We start from the raw sequence: 23,721 nt of genomic DNA on the forward strand, positions 1-23,721 counted from the left end.
ATTCTAAAGTAACGGTACTCTTACTTGAGTACAATTTTTGGGTACTCTACCCACCTGTTGATTAGTCCAAATAAAAAAACAGCTCTACAAATTCCTCACTTAAAATAACAATTTAAAAAATGTTTACATTTCAATTGTTTACAGATTTCCAATTTAAATCACGATTTCACACTGCAAATTTCACATTATGACTGAAACATTCCAAACGACAAATACACAAAAACAAAGTCAAGTTTGTGTCGTTGTAAGGCTTCAATTAAGTCAGTCTTAAAAAATCAACTCAACTAATCTCACATCTAATGAAACCAATCATTATTTTTGTTTAAACCCTCCTATTATTCACATCAAATATCACTCCTTAGAGACAAAACAATCAAATTAAATAGAAACTACAATCACACTAAATGTACAGACAAACTTAACCCCCACCAAAAAAACAAAAAAAAACAGTCCATTGTGACAAACAGTGCAGGGTTGGTTCAGTAGGTTTTATTGCTTCTCCCTTCGAGATTCTGCATCCTCCTTCATACGACTGCAGGTGGAGTCTGCATAGAAAGGAGCTCTGGAGTTAGTGATTGCTTCAGTATATTTACTATAAAATGATACATGTAAAATAAGATGAAGTGCAAAGAGCGTCTACTTACTCATCTCATTGAGCCTCTTCATGAGGGTTGAATCTCTGCCAGATTTGCTGTTTAAATTACAGTACACCAATCATCAATCATGAAGAATATAGATTTCTAAACTATTTAAATACTCAGGTTAGTCAAATATAAGGAAGGACACGATTTATTTAAATAAGCATTAATTTTTTTCATTGTGTATGTATAAATAATCTTATTCAAGGTCTTTCAAGCCAAGGATTCCCAAGCTAGAGCAGAGATTCACTACTATCCATCCATCCATCCATTTTCTAGGGCCACAGGTAAGCTGGAGACTATCCTAGCTGACTACGGGCCAAAGGTTCTGGGGCACCCAGTTCAGGGGCCTTGCACACAAATATGCAATCAGAAGAGGGGGGATCAGAAGCGATTTTTGATGCTCTTAAATTACTAAGTAAAATCATAAATTTAAAAAAAATATGATTTTGTAGCATTATGTTATCCTTTTGCTGTGTTCGAGTAAGGTGTATTTTATGTCAGACCAGGAAGAGGGAGTGTTAGAGGTCATCGGGATGGTTTTTTTTAAGTCTCGACGTGGCAAAGAGCTTGTAATGTCAATCAATAAGTGTGCCTTATTTAAAATTTCATAACAAACGTAATTGCCTTACCAAACATACCGATTACTATTATATTTACAATGGTAGTTCTGGTGGTCAAAGTGTTTTTGAAGCAGAAAATGTGGGTTCAAACCACAAAACCCATGGTAGATAACTTATTAAACAAGCAATAGCCCACCTAAAAATGCTTTATTGTTAACTTTGTTGTTTTGCATTTAAAATCAATTACTAGACAATTTTTTAATCATGTATTCTTAATAATCCAAAACATGCATCTAAATAATTCCAGTTTGAGTCATATAGTATCAAAGATGTTTAACAAAAGTAAAACAAGGAAAAAAAGTGAAGACTATCGGTCGGGCGGCTTTACCAACAAGTTGTCCTTTACTTAATGTTCATAGATTTGGCAACCTTAGTGACAACTAGCAGGAAACGTGATGCACATAGGAGGATATTTTAATAGGCTTACAATTTGATTAGTTGCTTTTGGTATGTTTTCATTGGTAGTTGATAGATGGTGATGTTTATATTTAAGTGCATTGATATGTTAGTAAAAATATTGTTATTTTCTGGCTCAAAGAGGGAAAACTTGCTGTTATATGGGTTAAGTGCATTGATATGTTAGTAAAAATATTGTTATTTTCTGGCTCAAAGAGGGAAAACTTGCTGTTATATGTCTTTAAAAGAACATCTGCTTTTTGTGATGTAAATGACCTCAATGCATATTACAGTTTTTCTAATGACACTCTGGATATGGATCCCTCCAAAACTTCTCAGCTTTGCAGCTTCACATTAAGTTAATGTACACCCATGACTGTGGGCCAGTCACTCAGGGCAAACAAGAATTCATACATTTACAATCACACCTAAGGTGGTCATATGCTTGTGTTGTTCTGTGGTTAAAAACGAGTTTCCGTTAATTAAAAAATGTTGGTTCGTAAATGGAAGAGTCACTCATGAAGAATACTGTAGCTTGTGTGTGCCACGTGCCTGCATACACTTTATCACATACTGCTGTTATAATATCATTTCAAACATTTATTTTGCATAAAAAAACCTTTAAGGCAGACGGCATCTCCTTGCGCTCGTTGCCACACTTGACATTGTTCTTGTCTTCTTTCTCTTTAAACCCAATACCCATAATAATATGATTTTTTTTTTTACAAAAGGTTTCAACCCACCTTCCATCGGCCTCATCTTGCCCATCTACATCAAATCGTAACCTCTTCAGAGGCTTGGGAGTGCCTCCCATATCCAAAGTTCTCTTGAAGGAGCGCTCGCCATTGTTGACCATCTGGTTGATCCTCTGGAAGCGATTGGACTGCTACACATGATGAAAAAAGAAAAAACATGAACAATGATATTGTGATTGTTGATCAAGAAGAAGCTGTATAATGCACACGAGAGGAAACCCACCCCAAAAGATTCACCAATGGACACAAGCATTCTGTAAAGAGAGACAAAGTTAGTCATCACTTCAGTGAAGCTGACAGAACGTTGCTGTGCTGCCACCGTGAGGAGCTGACCTGCTGCGAGGAGTCATGATGCCAGGGGACAGGCGAGGGCTCTTCATGGGCGAGATGTATACGTTGTTGCTTCCCGGCACACGCAGAGGTGAGCTGGGGAATTTATAAGGGCTGCATGGTATTTGTGGGATTGGAGAGAGGGTAGGCGGCTGGAACGAAACAAACAACAAATGATGCATTGCAAGCCTGATCTTCAACGTTAATGGCCCCCCGCCCGTTCTTACCTCTCTAGAAATGTGATCCCCAAAACAATTTAGTTGAATAGCCCTGGTTAAAAACAAGGCTTGCACACAAATCATTGTGCTAGAGTTTAGAGCTAATATATTGTGTGTTTATCTGCTCAAACAACAAGAAACCATCACTTTTGTGTCAACATTATGTGCCTGTCAATATTCTCATTCAACCCGGTCAATGTATTCTCAAGGCTTTGAATCGATCACAACTGAATTGTTCAGATTGTTTTAGAAGACGTTTGGCCTCTCATTCGAGCAGGCTTCATCAGTGCTCTCAGACTTAGATTGGACTTATCTAGTCTAAGTGCTAGGTGCTGGATCCATAGTATTTATCAGCATGAAAAGACATGCCACTACAAGAATGATTTTATTCTATTGTGGTGTAAAATGACAGCTGTTGGGATGCAAAGAAGAAAGACCTCTGCTAGCACAACAACAGTCGCTCAGTGGTATCAACTCTGATCAGGTACTAGAAATCGTATTGTTTGGTACCTGCTTGTCACATCAGATTAAATAGTCTTTATCCATTGTATTATTCAGAATACAATAAATTATGATAATAATACGTGTCAATAGCAAGAACACTTTAAATACAATTCAACATTGGCAAGTCTAGTTAATATGATAATAATATTAGTTTTAGAAAGAATGTGCCTGCTATGCCAAAATAAGTAGGTAATATGAAGTGGAAAAGGGGAATTTGGTTCACCAGGGAATGCAAACTTAACATAAGTATGCTGCTTGGTAGAAATGAGGATGCATTTGTGGGTGTTAGTGTCTCACCCTTTGGGAAGCATACTGCAGGATGTTTGTTTTCAGCCTCTGCATGAACACTTCGTTGTAGAATACAATAATGGAGTCATAGTGGCCCTCGGTGATCAGCACGTGCTTGAAGGTCTGTACACACACACACACACACAAACAAGCCAATATTCACTAAGACGCCTAGGGGTCAATTAAACGATGGTGCTTGTAGACGGCTGACGTCACCTCCTGGCTGGTGTTGGGCATGTTCTTGTATGATGACACAATAGTCTTGAAGCGCAGCTCAACACTCTTCACTTTACAGATGGCATACATAGCTGACATCATCAGCTAGAGGAGGAAAGTGGAAGAAATGCATTAGGAGATTGAGGCAAGACAGCGATGAGGTGGTGAGACAGGAAGAAGGTAAGACACAAGTGGAGGTTCCAGGCTACCTGGTCCAGGTGACGGTCTCTCATTAGCTCGTACTCTTGCTGCAGGGTGTGCTGGAAGAGAGTCCAGATGATGGGCTCCAGCTCAGGATGGGAGGACAGTAGATAGGAGCACAGCATTTTTAGCCTGATGTAGGCTAGACGATACACTGCAGAGGGGAAACCACACATCAGCACTTAGTAGAAAGTGGTTTAAAATTAAAAACAGAAACTACCTCAGCTATAATGGCATTATTTTTTATAGCTTTTCTGTATTTCCTCTGTATGCATATGACGGTTTGCTCAATTGACACATCTTAGGCATTATTTTACTTTCTGCATTGTTTATTTTTATTGCGGTTTATTATTATTTTTAAATTCATAATACTGCCTTCTCTTACTGTACACTCACCAAGTTTTGTTTACTAGGAATTAATTGTGGACAGCATGGAGACTTGTTTCTTTACTGTGCGCATAACAATAAACATTTGCTGGTCTTCTTCAAAGAGCACTGCTGAGGTGTGCTTATATAAGAAACCAAAACCCAAGACTCATGATGTGCTGCACACGCTGACATTTCTCCCTGAGTGCATGTCCATATTCTGGTTATGTAAGTCTGTATTTTAGTACAACTGACACAGTATAATACTAAATTATGCTTTTAAAGGACATCAAATGATTGTTGTGGTTCATCTACATTACATGACAACGAGTAGGAATGTACCCATAAAAAATGTTTGCTGTTCAGTTGCCGCATAGCAGCTTTTGTGCTAAATCTTACATTTCTTATAGAAGAGGCTGAGAGAGTTGGACCTCAGGTGCCGAGAGTTCTGGCCGGCAGATTGCGAGACAGGCTGGTTGGGTGGTGGAGGAGCAGCTTGAGACTCTGGAGGCATGGTGCGAAGGCCCGGGCGGACAGGAGAGAGATACCTTACACGACAAACAGTGTGTAAAGAGAGGGCAGATTTAACATTACCGTAGAAAGAAATCAACACTGTATCCCCCAGAACATCTATATTTGAACTTAAACTACTTGCAATTAAATAGGATCCAGTTCTAGTACAACCCTCACAACTTATATAGAACAGTTAGGCTGCCAAACATATTTGTTTCTAAGCTTTGGTCCGTATGGGTCGAATGCAATTTTCCACCACTTGCGACAGTTATGTGTCAGCCTTTTGACTGAGTGAAGCATGGCAAGCTCAAACAATTAGACAAAGTATTGTGGGAGGAGGGTTTAAACAGATATAGACAGACAACCATTCACACTCACATTCACGCAACAGGGCCAATTTTTAGTGTCGCCAATCAGCCTATCCCCAGGTGAATGTCATTATAAGAGGGAGAAAGCCGGAGTACCCGGAGAGAACCCACGATGACAGTTTATTAAAGAAACATAGTATGTATTTATTATAGAGCTGTCAAGTAATTATTATTTTTTAAATCAGATTAATCATATTTTGGAATTTGGATAGATCATGATTAATCGCAGGTCATTACTCGCGTGAATAATAAAAATTCACTTAAGAAAAGACCCCAATATTTGTACCGAAATGCAATTTTACTGTCATAATGTCATCCAGGAACATTTTTAAATGTTTTACTTGAATGCATGTCATTTATTTGCACAAAACTTAGTAACAGTTTTAGTTAAAGTTCTTTCCGGCTGTATTTTGGAGTGAAATTTGTTAGCGAGCACACCAGTCGAAGTCTTCTCACTCATTTTTGTACTGACCTGACGTATGCATTTATTTTATAGTTGATTGTATAGCAGTTAAGGTAAAAGAGCTTGTGCAGTCAAAATAAAGCGCAAGATTAATGTAAGTGTGTTCATGATTAATGCAATATTTCTTTGTGATTAATCAAATGAGTTAACTTGTTAATTGTGACAGACATGTGGGGTTAGGTGGCAATATATCTGTCAAAATTCAGCCAGTGTTTAGATTTCAAATAAACATATTAGGGATGTCACGGTATGAACATTTTTATCACGGTTATCATTAATATTGCGGTATTTTTAAATGTGCTCAAAATTTAAAAAAAAACAATTATACTGAAATATTTTAACCAAGTTTTATTTAAAAAACGCAACACATTCAAAATGATTTCCTTTGTAGGCGAAATATTATTGTATATAAAAACACTGTTTCATGGACCTCAAGTAGAAATTGAATTTGCATATGAAAACAACACAAACATTATAAACCAAGTAATTTGGCAGAAAAAAATAATAACAAAAACTTCAACTAAAGACAAGTATTTGTTTTTTTTGTTCATTAATAATATCAACGTATCAGCTTTTTGTCATTACATGATGTCTTTGTTTCTATTTTTACATTTTGATAGAGGGAGGTCTTTATTATTATTATTATTAATTATTTATCTGATTTTTTAAGTTATGTACATGTAGATGCAGTATTGGGGACAGATCTATTAAAGAGTTTGAGCAGAAATATGTCGTATAGGAATTAACTATACACAATAAAACTTTAACAAAATGCTGTGTCACATGAATGGTTTTTAAAGTAATACCTTTGTGACATGAAAAAAATACAAGTAATGTAAAAAAAAAACCTGGTGTTTACTTTTGATATCAATATAAAACTCAAAGCAGTTTGGCTAATGAAGATGAAGTCTCTTCTCCAACGCCTCCTAGTGTTTCAGTACAACAGTTTGGCCAACAAAAATAAAGAGGAGTGACACCTCTCACACCTCATACACAATCTTCACAGCCTGCGTTCAGTTTGATGAGCTGACAAAACATTATAGCTAGTATTGATGTTATTGGAACACTGATACAGTTAGCAGTTAAATAAAGGACGAGTGAGCATCCCAGTAAACAAACTAAAGACTTTATAAACAAGTTGTAGCAAAGTTCCCGACACATCGCCTGCTACATGTTCCTTTACGTCATATTGACAAAATAAAAGCAACATCAAATAGTTTTCTCCTTTGCTCTATAATTTTAGTGAGAGACAAATGCGTCTGTCTCCAATATTGTTCACATCCGTCTCCATCTAAACACAGCAGTGCGCTCTTAAACGCACGTCGAGAAGTGAGTGAAAATTACGTTAAACCAAGCGCTTGGCTTTGTGCTCCGAGGGGAAATCTCCAGAGCAAAGTCTGTGTAGTTTGTCTGCCAGTGTTGCATTAATAAATGACGGTTTTTCGGTAATTAAAAAATTAGATGGTATTACTAACTTTCGGGAATTTTATTGCGGTTTATCATTATACCGTTTACCGTTACATCCCTAAAACATATACAATGGTCTCAAAAATTAAGTAAGAGTTGATCAATTATAAATCCAAAGTAATTAGTTGAGTTGCTAACCTCATCTCACTGCAATATACTGCTGGTTTGCAATACTATTAAAGAATATGATATATTATGTTGTTAGAAGAACAATCACAATTGACATATTTCTACTTCCCCTGCTCCATTGCAACAGACCAACTCTTGTCTAAACATTCATTATGACACTCTCGTGTGTAACCAGAGTGACAAACTATGACTAAACTATAATTCTGATTCATGGTAGTTTTGCAAGATTTGACTGACAGCAACCGAGCTAGCGGTGAACAGGTGGACTTACAGGTCAGCGGCAGTGTGGTTGTGCTGTAGTGGTTGGCTGAAACTAGCCGTAGTCTCCGTCTGTTCCACGGCACCGCTTTCATGCTCCTGCTTCAGCAGCTCAAAGAGATGAGAGTCCTGCAAGTATAGATAAAGCAATAACTTACTTCTAATATCAGAGATAACGACTTATGCCTCTGTGTTTCATACAAAAGAGAAGGAAGTTAATTTTATGCAGAAAAGAAAGACAGCCATAATAATGCAATAAAACCGTAGACTTTACTCGGGCAAGCTCGGTGATACATTTTTACTGTGAATGTGCATTTTTTTGCAGCTTTGCAGAAATATTATTGCACACAAGATAAAAACACACACAACTTTTACTGTGTGAATTTCAGATTTCAGCACGTGATCATCAGCATGTGGACAGCAGGAGGCAAACAGATTATTAACTGGTGTAGACAGGTGTGGCTTACAAAGAACACAGCAGCTGCAAGTATGGACCTGCAACAACTGTGTTCTTCCTGTGTGTATTGGACACACCCTACTGACGACACCAGTCTTCCTGGTACGTGACAACCCTTGCAATATTCAGTGACATATGAACCAAAGTCCAGTATTTATTTTTTATTTGACAAAATGTAAATCATTACTGATCCCGTCTCGTGTACAAATAACATGGCATTATTACATGCTGTCCGGGATATTCAGTTATGTGGCTGATCTACATAATCAAATACAGCAACCAAAATTCAAAAAAGCTATTCAAACGTTGTGGAATAACAAGTCTTGATATAAATATTCAAATTTAAGGTGAGGGAAAAAACAAAGCAGTAATGGGAGGACTTTGGCAAGAGTGGAAGCTCCTCCCTTTGTGCTTCAGCAGTCCTGGGAGTTATTTGGTCTCGGATCGTCTGACAAGCTTGCAGCTTTTAAAAGATAATCACACCCAGAAGGCACGCTGACGGGACACACAGGAGAGAAAAAGATCTCTTCACGTTCTAAGACTAGGAAAATACTTCATTTTTTTTCATTGAGGATTTAACATCGTCCAGTACAGCATTCACAAACAGACTACGGCAAAGGAATTTTGTGGGGAAGTGAGTATTCTTCAGAATGCCAACGTTCTTATTCTCTTCCAACTGAAATGCAAACAAGTGGATTGTTGCAGGCTATTGCACAAACTGTTTCTTATACCAGAGATGACTGAAGAGAGTTCCTCCACTCTGTGAATGTTCCAGAATCCCCTACTTGATCTAAACATGTTTAACAGTACCCTAAAGACACTGGGTGCCACTCATACTTTTATGAAGTGCAACAAAAGTGATGACTTCAAGTACCCTCTGTACAGCGCAGTTTTCAGCGTAGTGTTTATAGTGGGATTCTTCTTCAACATGGTGGCCGTCTACATATTTGGGTGCACCCTGAAGTTGAGGAACGAGACCACGACGTACATGGTGAACCTCGTCGTTTCAGACTCTCTCTTTGTCCTCAGCCTGCCTTTTCGGATAGTCTACTTCATCAAGCGCGAATGGATGTTTGGGAGGGTGCTCTGCAAGATTTCCGTGGCACTTTTTTACACCAACATGTATGGCAGCATCCTCTTCCTAACCTGCATCAGCGTCGACCGCTTTCTGGCCATTGTGCACCCATTCCGATCCCAGGCCATAAGGACAAAGCGGAATGCCAAACTGGCCTGTCTTACAGTGTGGGTGTTAGTTCTTTCTGGAAGTATACCCACTGGATTCCTTCTGGACACCACTTCACTCAAAAATGTCAACGCATCTTCAAACTACTGCTTTGAAAACTACTCTAACAAGCAGTGGCAGTCTAAGCTGTCCAAAGTGGTGGTATTTATTGAGACAGTCGGCTTCATCATCCCGCTGATGGTCAATGCCTTCTGCTCCGTGATGGTTCTACAGACTTTGAAGAAACCCCAGACCATCAGCCGCGGCGGAAGCGTCAACAAAGCAAAAATTTTGAGGATGATCGTTGTGCATCTGCTCATCTTCTGCTTCTGTTTCATCCCCTACAACGTCAATCTCATATTTTACTCTCTGGTCCGCTCGAAGGTTCTCCAGGGATGTAACGCAGAACATGTGGTTAGAACCATCTACCCTATTGCACTGTGCATTGCTGTGACCAACTGCTGCTTTGATCCAGTGGTTTACTACTTCACTTCAGAAACCATTCAGAGCTCCATCAAACGCAAGTCTACGGTGTGGCACAACGGCGTTAAGCTTCTGGACAGATTACAGGGTGACAGTCGGCAGAACAGCCCAAATTCAACACCAAAAAACCTGGCCCTGAGGTCTCTAAAATCTCAGAAGTTCTCAGGCACAAATACTATATAGTCTTCTGAAAACTCAAGCATCTGATGCCATATAAAATTGATGGCTGTTGGTGAGCCAGAAAATTATATGGGATGTTTGAATGGACACCAATAACTGGGATTTAATGACATTGACAGTAATAAAAATGAGGATCAATATCATTGTCATAGTGACAAAACAAATGAAATAATTTTCTCCTGACTTGCATGATTCATTTGGACACTTTCAAACAAGTATCAGTGTTTAACACATGATGATGTTGTTCTGAAACCAGTATTTAAAGCTGTTTTGATGTACTCAGTAGTTTCCAGGTCTTTCATTCAGGCACTTCATTGAGTGGTACCGCTTCATTCTGACAGCAAATAAAATGACTGTACAAGAGTGCAGTGTTACAAATGTACCAGTTATTGCTGCGCAACCAAATTATTGGTTTATACGAATGAGTCATACAATTGCTTACATCACAACTTGTATGTAGTATGACCGGCCAACTGCAATAACTTACAATGACACACAACAGCTTTCAGGTGTAGTCAATGAAAAAAGAACTATAATAGTCGGCAGAAGTTGAATAACATTGACAATGCTCAAAACGAAACAAGTTATTAGGATGTGTGCTGGCATACATACTTTTAGTAAAGTAAGGTAAAACAGGTAATACAGATACCAGAAAATTCGAACCTGAGTAATCATCCATCTATCCATTTTCTACCACTTGTCCCTCTCGGAGTCGCGGGTGTGCTGCACTCGGGCGGGAGGTGGGGTACACCTTGGACAAGTCGCCACCTTATCGCAGGGCCAACTCAGATAGACAGACAACATTCACACTCACATTCACACACTCAGGCCAATTTGGTGTTGCCAATCAACCTATCCCCAGGTGCATGTCTTTGGAGGTCGGAGGAAACCGGAGTACCCAGAGGGAACCCACGCAGTCAATGGGAGAACATCTAAACATCCAAACTCTACAAAGATCGAATACAGAACCTTTGTATTGTGAAATATACAATTTAAATGTTGCCAGTCATACAAATAAAACATAAAAAGTCCAAATTTCTTTGTCAAAGTAGCTCCAACAGTGATGAAAGTTGAACATCCTTGGTCTAAAGTGTTTACATCAGTCTAACATGGTGTGGCTTGAACGCAAGTGAAATATTTGTCGTTTCTTGCAAAAGCTGTAAAACTAAGTGAGAGCTCCAACATTCCTGTCAGGCGGCTCACCCTGAGGGTCTGCTCTGACAGGGGCAAAAGCATCAACACCTGTGAAACGTCAGCATGCAAGCAGCTACATGACTCGAGAAATTTACAGGAATCCTCACCATATCACATGTCCTACACACAGGATTGCGCAGAGATCCATTGTATTATGCCGATCAAGGGTTATGATGAAATTCAAAGAGTCTGGCATCTGCGTAGTCATTTGTTCAGTGTCAAAGGTTACTCCCTCCCTCCCTACTGTATTGTATAAAAGTATGACACACCTGTCATTTGGCGCCGTTTCCTTTCATACCTGCTATGAATGTGAACTGTGCCTTTTGAGATGCTCGAGCTTCTCAAAATAAATCTAAGAAAGACAATGTTGTTTGACTAAGCGAAAAAAGGAACATTTTCATTAGTGTATTGTAGGGATGTCCTGATTAAAATTTTTGGCCTCCGATCCGAATCAGATGTTTTAGATTGAGATCAATCAGATTTCGAGTCTCGATTTCATACTTACAATAGATTATAGAACTGAAAATGTTTTATTGCAATGTAAGTACATTAACACAATTTTAGGAAGCTCATCTTTTTAAGTAAAAAATGTGCTAGTATTGTTGTAAATCAGATGATGTATCGCATTTGTGGTATTAAATGCTACATACATTTTGTTGACGAAAGAAAGTGGTTAGTGCACAATAAAAGCAAAAACTATTATCGCCTCCTATTTAAAGGGGGAACTGCACTCACTGCACTTAATACATTCTAAATATTAAATAAACGTACATAAAAGTCAGCTTACAGTGGAGCCAATGGGAGGTCCTATATCCCGCCCATAAAATTCAATAAATAACTTTTCAAAAAGCGCTGACAATACACCATTTACATTTTGTGACTTAAAAATTAACCAAGTATTAGTGATATTGTTATTATAGACGTTAACACAGACAAACTATTTATAGCGGCGACGTGATCACTACTGTGTGTCTGTGTGGTCTGCTGTTTCCTCGCTTCTCTGCTCCTTGGAAGTATATTGTAGATCATAAATCATGCCTCTCACCTGGAAAGTAGATGGCTAAGGATGTAATCCGACAAGTTGGTACACTCTGACAGCCATTTGAACCCGAGACTGGCGAGAAAGACATGAAAAGACAGTTGGTCCCCCCGCAACCCCCACCACGTTTTTTCGCAAAGATTATGAGTAATTTTTATCCAAACGGGAATATATAAACATCCTAGCAGTTGGCATCCTAATGACAAAATACCTTGCACAGTAAGTAATGTTTTATTATGTTTGTTGGCTCTCATAAAGTCTGCAGTGAGTAATAATCAGGGAAGAAGAAAAAGAAAGCAAACGTGATGCGGTTTTGTATGCTTAAAATGACCAAAATAAGTAAATATTAAATGGTATTATAAATGTGCTCGTTACTACATTACATATATACTTACATCATGTATATAAACTCCTAATGGAGGTGTTTGGATGTTGTTTTAAGGGCTTTATAGGCAGAATTGAGCGGCTCCAATTGGCTCCATTGTAAGCGACTTTTGATTCCATCCATCCATCCATTTCCTACCACTTGTCCCTCTTGGGGTCACGGGCATGGCTGGAGCCTATCCCAGCTGCAATCGAGCATAAGGTGGACAAGTTGCCACCTCATCACAAGCCCAACACAGATAAACAGACAACATTCAAACACAAACAACACACATTCACACTCAATTGCATTAATTTAATATTTAGAATGCATTACAAAAAAAATGACATCCATCGTCATGGCTTTCATAATGATTGTGAACGATAGGCAAAATTCCAAAAAAAGGGCGGTTCCCCTTTAATTTATTGGGATTTGACCCTCTAAACCAGGGGTGTCAAACTCATTTTAGATCGGGGGCCGCATGGAGAAAAATCTACTCCCAGGTGGGCCGGACTGGTAAAATCACGGCACGATAACTTACAAATAAAGACAACTTCAGATTTTTTTTTTTGTTTAAAAATAGAACAAGCACATTCTGAAAATGAACAAATCATAATGTTGATGGGTTTTTCTACACATACATGTTGCAGTTAATAGTATTCTATCTTCATTTGTCGTTACTTATACTTTCTGAATAAATGATGGGATAATGTTCATCAGTCAACTCATAGGTGTAATTTTCAATCTATTAAGATAAAAAAATATCAAAATCAAATTACAGGATGTTATTTATGTAGTTTGCTAATTTTTCTCAACTGGTGCACTAAGATCATGTGTTTTTTTTGTTTTTTTTTTACATATGTAGCATCATCTAAAATTATACAAATAATTGCTATTGCGACATCTAGTGGACACATTTAGAAGAGCAGTTTCTTTCATTCCAAAATTTCGCAAACTCATCCCGCGGGCCGGATAAAACCTGTTCGTGGGCCTGATCCGGCCCGCGGGCCGTACGTTTGACACCCCTGCTCTAAACCTTCCTGTATCTAAAGACATTTTCCCTGAGTTTGTAAACAAGAACTAAAACAACCAAAATGACAAATGATTTTGTAATAAATATAGCAATCTAACCACTTTAAGTGTCATTTATAAACTGATACTTATAGTTACCGACAGTATCAACATCTGAATCCATCCCTCAACTTTACATTGAAGCTTTAGCGGTTAGCTTCTTGTGTCGTCCTTCTCTGCGTGTGTGTAGCATGCTGAGCCATTCTTCTTCCTCTAGTCCGCCAGTAATATCGACACTTAAAAGATAGGCTCCAGCGCCCCCCGCGACCCCGTAAGGGACAAGCGGTAGAAAATGGATGGATGGAATTGTAAAAAAGACCTTTATTTTCCGCTATTTTGGTAAGGATTAGTCTCTTAAACGCGGCTTTGCTCTATGGATGAACAACACTTTTGTTGTAGCTTGCTCTCAAATTTTAACTGGGGTTCTGGCAAGACACGCACCTTCTTGGAATTCATTCAACTCCAGCATGTTGTGCAACAACAAATCCGGAAATGTAATTGTGTCTCCCTGAACTTGCATCCCCTTTGAGTGAATATTTTTACCTGAGTACTATATTTAACCATGTAAAAACTGGGACACAGCTGCGGTAAAGATCGACTGGGCTTGGTAACTCATAAGCTGATTGCTAATCAGTTAAAAAAAGGCAAACATCTCAAGTGGATTGTAATAGGCCTGCCTACTCCGGAGCTATAAAGTGAGTAATACCCACTGATGCTTCAGTCAAGCACTGTCTAAGGTCTGAAAACCAGATGATACTTTTTTTTACAGTTATTATAAAAGTTAAATAGTAAATAACTAAGTAGATTTTTTTTTTTTTGGTGGGGGCACAAGGCGATATTTTTTTTTACTGGGTCTGTGGCGATTAAAACAAAGATTTATGGTGTGAGAGGACCCAAGAGGGAGCGAGTGGAGGCGTGAAGCCTTTCCTTCTGCAGTGATGTGTTCTGCTGCAGCATCCTAAGAGATTTACTCACTAGCTGAGTGGAAAATTAACTAGTATGACTGCATTTGGATGACATTCTGGTGAGTGCCCACCCTGCGACTTTCAGTTTCAGTACTATCCACACAGCTATTAATATTGAAAGTTAATTTTACATGAGGAATGTTTTTTGTATTTATGATTGTTGTTTGAATATCAATCACACAATATGCATCTTGTTTCATTTTAAGTAAAGCAGGGATAATGTAAGGAATAAGTTAATGTACATTTACAGCATTATCCACCCATTCATTTTCTATCGCTTGTCCCTTTCGGGGTGCTGGAGCGGTAGGCGGGGTACATTCTGGACAAGTCGCCACCTCATCGCAGGGCCAATACAGATAGACAAACAACATTCACACTCACATTATTTTTAAGCTTGTAGATAGATAAGACTTAGATTTTTGTTAAAACGTGAAATTAGCATTTCGTAATATTTTTAGTTGTTATTTAATAGTTTTTGAATACTTAAAAAGTCAGTCACTCAAGACAATGAAACACTGTGATCTTTCTTTTAACCAGTTAATATTTAAGAACTTTATTTTAACATTGCAGTACAGTATTATCGACAAAAGAAATACCTTTAAAAACATGGTTTTGGTTTTGAAAATAATAAATAAAAATTATTTTTGACAAAATGACACATTCTCAATTGTTTTTCTGAAAATAATAGCACTAATCACTTGACAATAAGTGATAATATTAATTAAAAGATGTAATATAATGACTGTACTCTTTATGATAGTGACAGCAGGGCAATTTTGTTATTGGCACAGATTGAAGTCACTTTTTCCAACTAAGAACATTTTTATTTATGACAAAAGGCAGTTAAAACAAAAGTAAACATTTGGCCGGCTGTGTCTGTTTGTCATCTTCTGCAAATTTACCCTCAATAAAGCAGTACACTATTTGAATTCATTAAGTTTTTTACCTGCCAGAGGTTTAATTGCTCCAAAAGAAGCTCACAACCACGTTGCTTCTCACATTTTATGTTCACATAAAACAACCTCATTTCCTCCAGCTACGTGAGGATTTACAACAACGGGGGCGCGACAACCTTTGGAGCCATGGAGGTGAGGAATATGACTGTACTGACAGTGCTTGTCAGTCAAAGCACATCTCTGTCAAACTGCACTGTGGACACCAGCTACCGCTTCACCTTCTACCAAGTGACCAACAGCGTCATCTTTCTGATAGGTTTGGCTACTAACAGCCTGGCTCTGCGAAAACTGCAGATTTTGCTACACCAGCAACAGCACGGTCATATACCTGGTGAGCCTCTCTGTAGCTGACATGTTTTTTGTTGTCTCATTGCCGCTGAGAATCCACTACCACTACCAAAAGGCCCAAGCACTGACCTTCAAGACAGGAGATGGCTGGAGCCCTGGGGCGGCATGCTGTCAACTTACTTTTAGCTTCAAATACATCAGCCTGTATGGGAGCATCTTCTTCCTTGTCTGCATCTATGGACCGCTACTTAGCGGTAGTGCACCCTTTAGCATCAGCCGGACAAAGGGTGCGTGTGGCGCAGCTCTTAAGTGGGGCGATCTGGTGCTTGGTGGTTTGGCTCAGTGTGACTGTGCCTCTGCAGCAGCCCATCAGGATCATTCATGCCTGCTGGACCCTTCCTCACAGCGTCACCGCACAATCATACTCAGACCTAGGTTTAGTGATGGTTTCATTCATACTACCCACAGTCATACTACTCTACAGCTACAGCCGGGTGCTCAGTGCGGTCCGCCAGTCAAGACATCGTCGCCGGCACACTCTCATCCTAATTTACTGGGTGCTAGGTGTCTTCTTGCTCTGCTTTGTCCCCTATCACATCAACCTGCTGGGCTATACGCTTACGCATGTGGGGCTGATGTACAGTTGCGGCCTAGCAAAGATGACAAAACTTGTCCACCCAATCGTTTTATCTCTGGCCAGCTTCAACTGCTGCCTCAACCAGCTCATCTACCACTTCTCCAGCAGCCTGGCGCACAAGGGAAGCTACTGGCAGCAAAGGCAGTGGGAGCCACTGATTAAGGGAATGTGCTAAAATTACACAGAGGACAGTGTCAACAATCATTTGAATCAACAACACATAGTAAAATTCCATAATTGCCCAACTCCGGTGCATGAGAAAAAGGGAAAAAGGCAAGTGAAGTGGGTAGGTAGAAAGAAACGTTATTCAAGCTATCAAAAAGATAAAGGATAATACCTAGGTTGATGTTTATCTTTTTTAATGATAATTGCAAAGCTTCATAAATATCTATTGTTCTGTCTGATATATGGTACGGCAGGGGTTCTTAACCTTTTAGACCCTGGGGCCCACTCAAATATTAACACTAAATTAAGACTAAATTAAAAACCCTAATCTTGATTTTAATCATATTCAAAGATTATTATCAAGGCATAGGTCAGGCTGATTACAAAAATAAATACAAATTAAAAATACTGCAAAAGAAGGGGCTTATAAAAACTGATTAAAAATAAATCTACATACAATTATGCAATGCTAAAATTAATACATTCTAACTAAATGAATACGCAATAATAAAATGTGTTTCTTAGATACACTGTCATACAATTTAAATGCAAATTAAAATACAACTTCACCTCTTCAGTCATCATTTATGTGCTTAAGAAATTTCTCTATGACTTTAGCTCCAGACTCTTTCTGTTTGTTTGATACAGAGTCGTGTATGGAGAGGGTATGGCCAACTAAACAGCAGGCGCCATGTTTGCTACCAAGGACGTGTGCGGAAGCCTGCAATTGCTGTCGTAACTAAAATAATACATCTAAATATGGTTCTAAACATATTCCAGCTCATAAACTTACAATAAAACATGCTTTTATTTCATTAAAGTATAATTTTGCAGCTGTGTTTGACGTAGTCTGCTGCTACAGTCATGCTGTGTTTAGTGACCAGTGGGCTTTCTAACACGCTGCCAACAGCGGAATAAACGTAAAAAAACCGACCACAAAACAACTTAAAACCCTCATTTTGCTTTGTACATCATTTTAACTGGGGGGAAATGCATTTTAACTGGGGGGAAATGCACTAGATCATTGAATTTCAATAATTTTAAATCAATTAATAAAGGGTTCAAATGTTCGCGATAGCCAATATTATGTATTATTCTAACTGATATTTCTTTTTTGTAACACGGTTGTGAATAAGTGTACTTTTATAGTTAATTACCCATATTTCTGTATAATAACTCTGGCGAGCAGTAGAGAATATGGAGTGATTTTAGGTCCACAACAGATTTTGCTTTATTCGTTATTGACGTATTTCTTGCCACTTTATGTTGTATATTTTATATGAGATTTCCACTTCATTTTATCATGTATTATTACACCCCAAATGTGGTTTATTTTCCTCTTCTAATGTCTACTCAGCCTATTTGTATTTGACTACTTCTTCTGCTGTTAACAAATTGCATTATTTTAGTTTTACTGATATTCAATGATAGTCTAATTTTGTCAAACCATCTCTTTATTTTGTTCACTTATTCTGTTATTTGTATGTGTCTTCACTCCTGAATAGAACACAGACGTCGTGTGTTTCCCTCGCACAAGACACTGTAGTTGGTGGCTCTCCAGTGTTGATGGCGAACCTTCACTTTCCATACTTGTCGTCTTTGCGGGTTGTTGGGCTTTCCACAATTCACGCGGGTGGACCAGCCTCATGCTGCACAACTGGGCATTTTACACGCAAAAAACTAACGAGGAAGCCGCCCAAACACATACCACCGGCTCTAAGTTGGTAACAAACATGGTGCCCTGTTATCCCGTGAGTGCCTTTTGACCAATCATTGAGGAGATCGCCAGAAACCGGGTTAGCCATACTCTCTCTATACACGACTCTGGTTTGATATTGTCATTACTGCCACAAGTGGTGGGAAAGTGTATTACATCTGAGTACTGCTGCGACCAATACGGCCCACAGCTGAGAAACAGATTTTTTTGTCAGCCTTTTAGGGGGTGCTGGCAGCCCAACAATGGAACCCGGCCCTATGACGAAAAAACATTGTGCTACTGGATGCTAGATGCAATATGGCTAAAAATCGAAATCACGATATATAAATTGCAGCCTCCTGCGATAACTATGTATATGACGACATTTGTTTTGGTATGTCAATGATAATAGAACCATTTCATAATGGGTTACAAAGGTTCCTAGTTTATTTGCTGACGTATGTGGTAACATACAATATCACATAATTTCTGGTCGTATTATTTTCCTAAAACTATCTATCACTATCTAATCTAGTTGCTATTGCTAACTTACTGTTAATTTCTGGTTAGTTAATGTTGTAATATGGTTCTATCTACACTACAGTTAAAATGTAATAATCGCTGATTCTTCTGTTTTTTTTTGATACCTTACTAAGTTTTGGGTAATATTACAAATTTAGGTACCGATTTAATACCAAGTAGTTACAGGAGCAGTATTGGCCATACCAATAAAGATAAATACATGTTTTAAGTTCAATGAATGATTCACATTTTGTATCACAATTTTAATCAGATAAAAACCCAGAATGGCAGTGTAGGAATATTAAGTACATATTTAATGTTTCCGTATTCCCTTTTATTACATGCAATATTTTGAGCAAAATAAAGTCAATACTGCAAAATAACTTAACATAAGCACAAACTATTGACTCAGATTTAAATCCTTAGATTTTCACTCTTAAAGTTTGCCTGTGTGCAGGGACTTATTTCCTAAAGTTACTAAAAATTACAAAAACGATTAAAAAAAAAAAAAGATTTTATGATAATCAAAAAAATCGATCTAAACATTGTCGAGTATCGATCATATACTGATTCTTGGTATTTGTATCGATCCTCCCACATCTGTTTACATTAAAGTGCTCTAGCTTAACGATTATCATGGCCTGTTGCATCCTCCTACGGCAGGGGTGTCAAACTTATTTTAGCTCAGGGGCAGCATGGAGGAAAATCTTTGCACACGCGGGCCAGACTATAAAATCATGGCATTAAAACTAAAAAATAAAGATAACTTCAAATTGTTTTCTTTGTCTTACTTTGGCCAAAAATAGAACAAACACATTCTGAAAATATTACAATAAAAATATAGAAAAAAATAGAAGAAAGTGAATGAATGTTTACAACTGAATACATTTACATATGCATAAAAAATGTTTCTCTCTTTTGTATTATTTTTTTAATTAATTAAGTAACGTTTATGACAACCTTTTTCCAAAACACAATATAGAATGTGAGATAATGCATACATTTATCATTGGTTTTCAAAACGGTTACAAAAAAGTGTAACCCCAAAAATTTACTGTGGGACCCCATTTTGAAGACTCCTAGCGCCAACACTGATGGATTATTGGTGCGTGCAAAACAGCAGCAGGTTCTAATACTAATCAAATATCATCCCCGGGGGCCATATATAATTCATTCAGTCAAGGCCCGCGGGCCAAATCCGGCCCGTGGGCCTTGACTTTGACACATAGGTCCTACGGTGTGTAGCGTAGCATGTTTAGCTATTCCTCGTCCTCCAGTGATAATGGTACATGTAAAAAACATTTTTTGCTGCCATGGACACAAGGATTAGTGATTCGCACTGTGGAGGGACGTTAGCCACTAGCGAGGATGCTACATTGTGTTGAGGATGTGGTTGTCTGCTTGTTGCTGTCAAATTTGCGGGACACAGCTAGAATGTGTCATCAACATGAATTTTCACGATATGCAGTCATGTGATTTGACCACAATGAAAAAGACTGAAAAAATTTCCGGGGGTCTGGGGGACGAAGGCCCCCAGCCAGGTCCAGGGTGGGGGACAAGGGGGGAAACGCCCCCCGAAGCTCCTGGTTTTTCACCAATTTAACATGCTAAAATTAACAAAGATAGCACCATTTGAAGAAAATATTTTAGTGTTTAAAGACATGAAAACATCATTAATAGAACATACATAACCCAATTATCCTAATGAATCACTGTATATGGTTCAGTCCCAACAGTATTTAGTCACTAATATTTACATCTTGTGTTCATTTCACATCCACAGGTGTCACATCGATCAGTGTTATTATCTACAGTTTATTTACAGTATTACCACATTACCTCAGTTCATGTAATGTAATGTAATGTAAACATTCCATTATTTTCGCCAATATAGGATATACATTTATGAAAATGATTAAACATGTTTAGTATTGTTTACTCATATTTGAAAATAGGAATTAATAATAATGTGAGGACACTGACATATTGCATGAAACAAGTGTGAAAATATTTACCTTCAAGATTGTTACACTACTGACAATAGTTTCAACAGACTACAAAAGAACATCATATTAAAAAATAGTATTATATGCAAATTTATTTCAAATAAATTGTTAACTGGAATCAATAATGCGACTCTTTGAATTTCTGTAATTTCATAATATATTTTCACATGGCTTTTTATTTTTAGAAAAACCCATTTATATTTCGCAAAGCAATAATTGGTTAATATTTAAAACAAACATGCGTATTTCGCAAGCAAATATTTTTTCGCTTACCTCATTATTAACAACCCTGTCTGCAACTGAAGTGGGCGGATCTTTCCTCTCGATGTCTACGGCAGTTTAAACAAAAGATGAAGTCCGTAAGTTTGCTCACTTTCGGTTGACATCCAAAAGTACCAGCTAGTGAAAAGTTTGTTTTCCTTGCTTCAAGTTGTTTCATATGTTTTTGGCGTTTCGCATGTACTTCCAAAGCCTTGAAACCTCGTGATCCATAGTCAATATTATCATGACACCACGTGCACAAAACCTTTCCGGGACGATCGATTTTCCGAATAAAATCACCGAACAAAGTCGTAACTTTCTTCTTCCCAACAGTATCAGTGATTTCCCTTTCCATCCAGTCCCATCGGAACTTATTTTTTACATGTTTATCAATTTCTTTTACTCGTAAAGCGTCCTTTCTCTCGAGAACCGACATTGTTTACATATGGAAAATGGCCGTATAGTAACCATTATGAATGATGACGTTATTAACGTCATCATTCATAACAGATGTCCTGATTGGTCACAAGGAACATATCGACCAATCAACTACGGCGTAATATAAACTACGTCTCGAATCTTGATTTATGGTCGGAAAAAAAACGGAAAAACGGGAGATAATTTTTTTCCCCCCCAGAGATTAAAAAAGACGGAATTCCGACTTTAGACGGAAAAATCACATGGCTGGATATGAAGCTTTATTGTTTGCCAAATTTATACAATTGACATCGTACCGTATGCCTTTTTATGTATAGATGTATAATGTTTTTGGTATTTTTTTCCTCTAACTGGATTGTGTGCCAATTATTTTTATCGTTTGTTTTGTAAACAATATTGTATTTTTATGGCTATTGTGTGATCCTATACTAGCATAATGATTGTATGTAATTAATGTGGTGCTGTTGTTTTACTTTGAATGTGGTGTTATTTGTCACGTAGCAATGTGTGTATTCCTTTTGCCTTAATGCTTTACATATACAAAAAACATTTTTGAAATTTCCCACAATGTGTGCTAAAGTGCCAAAGAAGTATTCCTGGATCTGCAAATGTTAAACAGATTATCCTTGTTCATACAATATGTATTTATGTTGTGTCTGTATGTTTATTTGCTGAAGCTCACTAACCGTCCTCCATGCGATGCGCTCCATGATGAGGTTCTCGCAGGTCTCCAAATGTTTGATGATGTCTTTGCTGAGAGTCGGGTCAGCTTTGATAAAGCTCTCGATTACTTTGTAAAAGTCAAAAGCGGTGAGGTTCAAAACGTTCAAAATCCAAGGGAAGCACAGGTCTGTTTCGGCCAGGTCACCACCGCGTCCGTGATTGTATCCCCCTGTCTTAAAACTGCTCTCTAATCGAGAGTTGTAAACAAACATTAGTGCAACGTGTCATTAACAAAAGCTTCATGTTTCATGGATCAATACATGATAATGTTTTAATTAACTTTGTATTACAAAAAAACAACACAGACCTCCATATGTTGCCATGACAACCTCTAGAGAACAGGCCAATAGCGAGGTGTGGAATGTGGAGTCATTGAGGAGTTTACTGGAATGAAAGACACGAGATTTAAGGCCAAGAATGCTTCACCAGATAACAAGTCAAGAAAAACATGCTAGGACATCCAAAGTTCAAGTAGAAAAGAATGCATAAATAACTGAGTTTATAAATACTGTATGAATACCTGAAATTTTGGACGGAAAGTCGTATCTCTTCCTGTAAAGCAAAAATGGAAACTTCTACAAAAGTCAGCAATATTAAAGGTCTGCTATAATCGAGTATTTGCATGCAATTGTGTTGGCAAAAACATGTTCTCTAGGATGCAATGACTTATTTACACAGTTTTTTCTTAAACATGAATCAATTCATGTACCGATTTTAGCATCGCCTCCATGACTTTGTAGTAGAGTTTGACACCAAGGGTAAATCTCTGGAAAAGGGAAAAAGTACAACTTTAAACACAATACATAGCAAATGTTGTGTTGCAGTCTGTGGGTACTACTTTATACCTGTTTGCCAAGAATATTGCAGCGTGGGCCGACTGCCTTGGCAAACCTCTGACTGAATGTCAGTCCCAATGTCTCCAAGCGCTTTAGTACATCCTGAGTCGGATCCACGGTGCAGTTCTAACCACAGCAAAGGCGAAAAATTAGGCAGATGTCTTTTAATATAGTATCAGATATATAACAGACATTTCAATTCAAACACTTGTGAGGATGACACACCTGGAAATAAGTGGACAAGTTGGTAGATGGTTGGTCGCCACGAGAGGTGAGGTCACCCCTCAACTGTTGAATGGAGGTCATAGTGGCTCTGAAGACAGAAAACAAATACATAAAAATATCACATTCTGACATATGACATACAGACAGTACTGCAAGCACAATATATATTTCATGTTAATATTTCTTAATAAGAATTTATTTGTATTCATCAAATTAATCCAACATTACTAATCTGATTAAAAAATGTTAACCCATCTGAC

The 23,721-nt window shown here is 38.0% G+C and overlaps 3 protein-coding genes across 5 annotated transcripts in view; 2 read left to right on the forward strand and 1 right to left on the reverse strand.

Annotated features, from left to right (window-relative positions):
* Positions 1 to 469: 469 nt before the first annotated feature.
* Positions 470 to 23,721, reverse strand: part of LOC133650542 (retinoblastoma-associated protein-like) — a 36,200-nt gene continuing 12,948 nt past the window's right edge. For all 3 annotated transcript variants that reach the window (XM_062047901.1, XM_062047902.1, XM_062047900.1), the window contains exons 13-28: positions 23,462 to 23,549; positions 23,246 to 23,362; positions 23,110 to 23,166; positions 22,921 to 22,952; positions 22,708 to 22,784; positions 22,364 to 22,587; positions 7,747 to 7,862; positions 4,935 to 5,083; positions 4,178 to 4,323; positions 3,969 to 4,073; positions 3,762 to 3,875; positions 2,746 to 2,894; positions 2,636 to 2,666; positions 2,401 to 2,543; positions 645 to 691; positions 470 to 545 (exon numbers count right to left, since the gene is read on the reverse strand). In XM_062047901.1, coding sequence (XP_061903885.1) covers positions 490 to 545; positions 645 to 691; positions 2,401 to 2,543; positions 2,636 to 2,666; positions 2,746 to 2,894; positions 3,762 to 3,875; positions 3,969 to 4,073; positions 4,178 to 4,323; positions 4,935 to 5,083; positions 7,747 to 7,862; positions 22,364 to 22,587; positions 22,708 to 22,784; positions 22,921 to 22,952; positions 23,110 to 23,166; positions 23,246 to 23,362; positions 23,462 to 23,549 — 1,651 coding nt within the window. In that variant the 3' untranslated portion in view covers positions 470 to 489. The remainder of the gene's footprint in view (positions 546 to 644; positions 692 to 2,400; positions 2,544 to 2,635; positions 2,667 to 2,745; positions 2,895 to 3,761; positions 3,876 to 3,968; positions 4,074 to 4,177; positions 4,324 to 4,934; positions 5,084 to 7,746; positions 7,863 to 22,363; positions 22,588 to 22,707; positions 22,785 to 22,920; positions 22,953 to 23,109; positions 23,167 to 23,245; positions 23,363 to 23,461; positions 23,550 to 23,721) is intronic.
* On the forward strand, positions 8,659 to 10,423 carry LOC133649710 (lysophosphatidic acid receptor 6-like). The gene has a single exon (XM_062046365.1). It carries the CDS (start codon positions 8,957 to 8,959, stop codon positions 10,076 to 10,078), a length of 1,122 nt encoding a protein of 373 aa, XP_061902349.1. The 5' UTR covers positions 8,659 to 8,956; the 3' UTR covers positions 10,079 to 10,423.
* Positions 15,791 to 16,764, forward strand: LOC133649503 (lysophosphatidic acid receptor 6-like). The gene is given in 5 exon segments (XM_062046092.1): positions 15,791 to 15,960; positions 15,962 to 16,186; positions 16,188 to 16,306; positions 16,309 to 16,378; positions 16,380 to 16,764. Coding segments are annotated over 5 exon segments (969 nt in total).

The sequence above is a fragment of the Entelurus aequoreus genome, linkage group LG05 (genome assembly GCF_033978785.1).
Source record: "Entelurus aequoreus isolate RoL-2023_Sb linkage group LG05, RoL_Eaeq_v1.1, whole genome shotgun sequence".
NCBI lineage: Eukaryota > Metazoa > Chordata > Actinopteri > Syngnathiformes > Syngnathidae > Entelurus > Entelurus aequoreus.